Source organism: Pygoscelis adeliae, unplaced genomic scaffold, assembly GCF_000699105.1.
Source record: "Pygoscelis adeliae isolate BGI_AS28 unplaced genomic scaffold, ASM69910v1 Scaffold358, whole genome shotgun sequence".
In the NCBI taxonomy this organism is placed as follows: domain Eukaryota; kingdom Metazoa; phylum Chordata; class Aves; order Sphenisciformes; family Spheniscidae; genus Pygoscelis; species Pygoscelis adeliae.
The window spans coordinates 1,533,205-1,537,156 of NW_008825429.1; the positions used below are offsets into that span (position 1 = coordinate 1,533,205).

A 3,952-nucleotide genomic window follows, 5' to 3' on the forward strand; every position below is an offset into this window, starting at 1 on the left:
AAGGGGATGATGCTACAGGGCCCCCTAAGCACTGCTGCAGGATCACTTGCACAGCGACATTTGGGCACCAAATGGAAGATGCAGCCGGTGCATAAAGCCGTGCACATGGCTCTGACAGCCCAGGGGTGCAGGGAAGTACCGGGCTGTGCAAAGTGCAAGAGCGGGTACAAGCCCAGCCCCACGCTCACCCGGTTCTGCCAGCTTTATTGCCTCCTGCATGGGGTACAAGAGGTGCTCAGTGAACAGAAGGAACTCACCCAAACGAAGCAGGTTTTATCCCAGATTGACACGTCACTGACCAAGCACAGCTATCCCTGTCAGGCCAGGGCAAAACATGGACCAGGACTTACTGCCATTTGCTGCTAAGCCCTGTGGCTTCCTCCTGCTCTGCAGCGCAGGTACAGCTGCTGTCCTGACAACTGCCCACAGCTCCTCCCTGGCTGTGAAACCCCACTACCTCACGCCCCAGAGTAGGACCGGAGCAGGCAGGGTCTTGAGGAAGGTTTTTCCAGTGACGTCCGACCATCTCGCAGGGGAGACCACGGCTGCCCTTGCAGCGGCGCTGGGCTCAGCTAGGAGCAGGGTGGGCAGATGCGGCACCGCAGCCCAGACAAGCTGCAGGACAAACAGCGGCAGCAGAGAACACCACAAGACTGCAAAAAGTCTGAACTTCAGAGCAGCTGGGACCACACAGACCAGGCAGCCTTCCCAAAAGGCTGTTGTTTAGCCCAGCCCCTGCTCTACCCGCCCCATCTCCCACTCCCCAGCTGCAGGAGGCTTGGGAATCTGCGGGGGCCATTCCCAGTTGCTGGGAAATCTGGCTACTGAAACCATGACAGCATCAGCTGGAAATGCAGCCCCTCCCTGGGCTCTCCAGCAGCTAACACCATCGCCATCAGGCATTTTGTCATCCCCGCTGCCTGCAGGACGGCGCCCGGCATGAGCAGCCCCCACATCGCAGGCGAAGCGCCACGTTCGTTACGGTGAGATACGGAGGTACATGGGGAAAGCACCGGCTTTGCCTCAGCTCTGGGGGCCAGCCGGTCACCTGGACCACCTTCATCACCACCAGGTGGTGGCCCCATGAGGGGCAGGGAGGGACACGGCACCTTGATGCACAGCAATGCCCAGTCGTTAGGGAACAGGGCAGGAGAGCTCTGCCAGGGCACATCAGCATCTTTTGCCTCATCTGTGTTAAAAAAAAAAAGGGAGATCTTTTAACTCCTACACAATGAATCACAGAGGAAAACCATCCCAGCAGAGCTAAGTTAATCACAGGGAGGGAGGCCAGGGGCAAGGATGAGTTCCTCGCCTTGCAGCTCTGAGGAATCTCTGGAGGGGGCTCTGCTTATCTAGGCACAATCAGAAGAGCCATGGGGCAGAAGTGACAGCTGCCAGCAGAGCTCCTCTGCTCCCGGCTGTGTGGGGAGGGTTCCCTGGCTCAAATCCTGGCCCTTGGCTTCAGAGGGCAGATATCTGTGGCTGATGGGAGGGAATGAGCAGACCCTGTCCTGGCCGTGCCCAGTTGGCCGAGAGCCTTTGCCTTACCCCAGACACTTGCGGCTGAAGCCACCAGACGCACGTGGTCCTAAGCCTTTGCTCCCTCTGCTATTTGAATTGGATCCCCAGCTCTGACTACTGACGTGTGTCAGCCCAAGGGATTTCTCCATCGTGACGAACTTGGTGAGAATTCATGGCCAAAATGTCCCTTGGTGACTCAGCTGCAATCTCCAGCTCTTTTCCCTTGTGACCGGGACAAGTTTGTGGAAGGGGACTTGGCAAGGGCCAGGGCTCACTCCTTTTTCCTACTCAACTTTGATGAAACGAAGTTGAAGGACAGAGACACTTCATGAATCAGAACCATTTTCCCCAAATCAGAATGTTCATCCTCACTCCTAACCTGGAGCATTCCCAGCACCAAACACCAGCAAATGTGGCTGTAATACGGCAGCTCAAAGCCCTGCCGGCGGCCACACAGGAACCCTGCCTTTGCTGGCCACGACAGCGGGCACTTCTCAGCCACCCGCTGTGCCTCCTGCCATGTCCATGGGGCCCCCGGGTTCAGGGTGACCACACTCATACCTCAGGTCTCATTCCCTGTCTGCAGCCAACTGCCAACAGATGGTGAACCTGCAGCATGATCCTCATGGCTCACCTGAAGAGGAAGTGTCAGTGCAGGCCTGAAGGTACAAGTGCTCCTGAGCAGCGGTCACCAGAGGGGCCTGCTTCAAGGGGTCACTCGTGTTCCCGTGACATGGCCTGGACTCCCGAGTGACAAGGAACTGCACCTCCTTTCAACCCACCTGCACTGGCAGCCAGAGTTCCTCTGGCAGCTGCACCTGCATCACTGGACATCTGCCTTCAACACCGTCACCACACCGGCAGTGGCCTTCTAGAGACTGTCCACTGCATTCACCGGGAAAAGCTGCTGAAGAGACACCCAGAGTCTCCACAGCTCCAGAAGCAGCATTGCTAGCACTTGGCCAAGATGGGTCAGAAGACAGCACACACCTGCTGCAGGGGCTCCCGATGGTTCTCCTTAACAGCTTCTCCACCCCGACCCAGCACACCCCAGCATCAGTCTAGCATTTATTTCTGAAAGGGAGTTTGTTAAAACAACTTCATTACGGTGGTTCCTCCCTGCTCACACTGGGGCAGCTCAGCACACAGGGCACTTGGGCTTAGAGTCTCTGGCATCTACTTTTTCCCTTGGCTGTCTCTCAGGAGAGCACAAGGCACCCCTTGAGATAAGGCCAGGCACAGCTCAGGACATTATCTGCCACCAAGAATTTAGGTCTTGACATTTAGAAGGGGCAGGACTTTCAGCACCAGCCTCCAGTACCTGCTGCCAGCTTTTACCATCTAGACCTGGATTTCCTCACAGATCCAGGCAAGGGGCCGAGAACTCGTCCAATATTCAACAGCCAGAAGTCAGCATTTAACAGATTGATTCTGCCATGAAAATTCAGCGGTTAAGTATCTGGAAGTGTCATGGTTTCACCGCTGTGCCACTAAAACTCCAGCTGAAGCCTCAAAATTCTCTTTCACACCAACATGAGGAGCAGGGTCTCCTGCTGGAGGCCAGTCTGCAGGCAGCACTCATGAGACTGTTCTGCTATAGTGACTGCAAGAGGAAAGCAGCTCCGAACTTAATCCGACGCTGGTGACCTTGAAAACATTGCGTAACCTGCTAAGGCTTTTAAGTAAGGTCAGCCAACAGTATCCGAGTCACACAGCCAGACAGGTCGTATTTTCTTAGCTCTGGGGTCAGAACAGCTCTTCAGGAAGAGGGTATCGATGGAAAAATAATTTGTTACCAAAAATACTGTAGGACACATCTTGGATTACCCCTCTCCAGCCCCTCCTCTGCCCGGAGTGCAGCCTATCCAGCCTCAGCTCAGCTGCGGACCTGCTTTTGCCGAGTCACGCAGGCACAGTCCTCGCTGGGCTGCACCTCCTGTTTGCAAGAAATAGACAATTGTGCCTTGTCCTTTAAGTAGCTGATACTGTTAACATTTTGGTAGCTGAATTTTAGCTTGGGAATTAAACAAAGAACATGCACAAGTGATAGGTCCAAATGAACACCTTTATTTCTCTGTAATAAATACAGCACTATCTGAATTCCGAAGTCTCACAGGTCCAACCATTCCTTTCCTTCCCTACTAGCCCAGAAGTGAATTACCACTAGAAGACTCCTGTCCGGTCAGTCTGCTCCCTCCAGCTCATCCCCTGTCCGTCCTTCTGCTCCTCGCAGGCAGCAGGGCTCTACACCACGCTCCTCTTCCCTACAGGGGGGCAGATTCTTCACAGGAGAGAAGAAACACCTACAGGGGAGAAAGGACAAGTTCGGCATCAGGTGCATGTTCCAGCAGCTGGGGTTAATAAAAGCTCTCTTACCGAAGGTGACCAGATGGAGACATAATACATCTGCTTTTAACAGGTGCAGCAGGAA

General features: G+C 54.6%; 1 protein-coding gene across 1 annotated transcript in view; it reads right to left on the bottom strand.

The window, feature by feature from the left end:
• Positions 1-3,568: 3,568 nt before the first annotated feature.
• The window catches only part of CHCHD10 (coiled-coil-helix-coiled-coil-helix domain containing 10), a gene marked incomplete at its 5' end in the record, with an annotated part of 1,015 nt that continues 631 nt past the window's right edge, over positions 3,569-3,952 (bottom strand). Inside the window, one exon of the mRNA XM_009330847.1 lies at positions 3,569-3,824. Coding sequence (XP_009329122.1) covers positions 3,805-3,824 — 20 coding nt within the window. The remainder of the gene's footprint in view (positions 3,825-3,952) is intronic.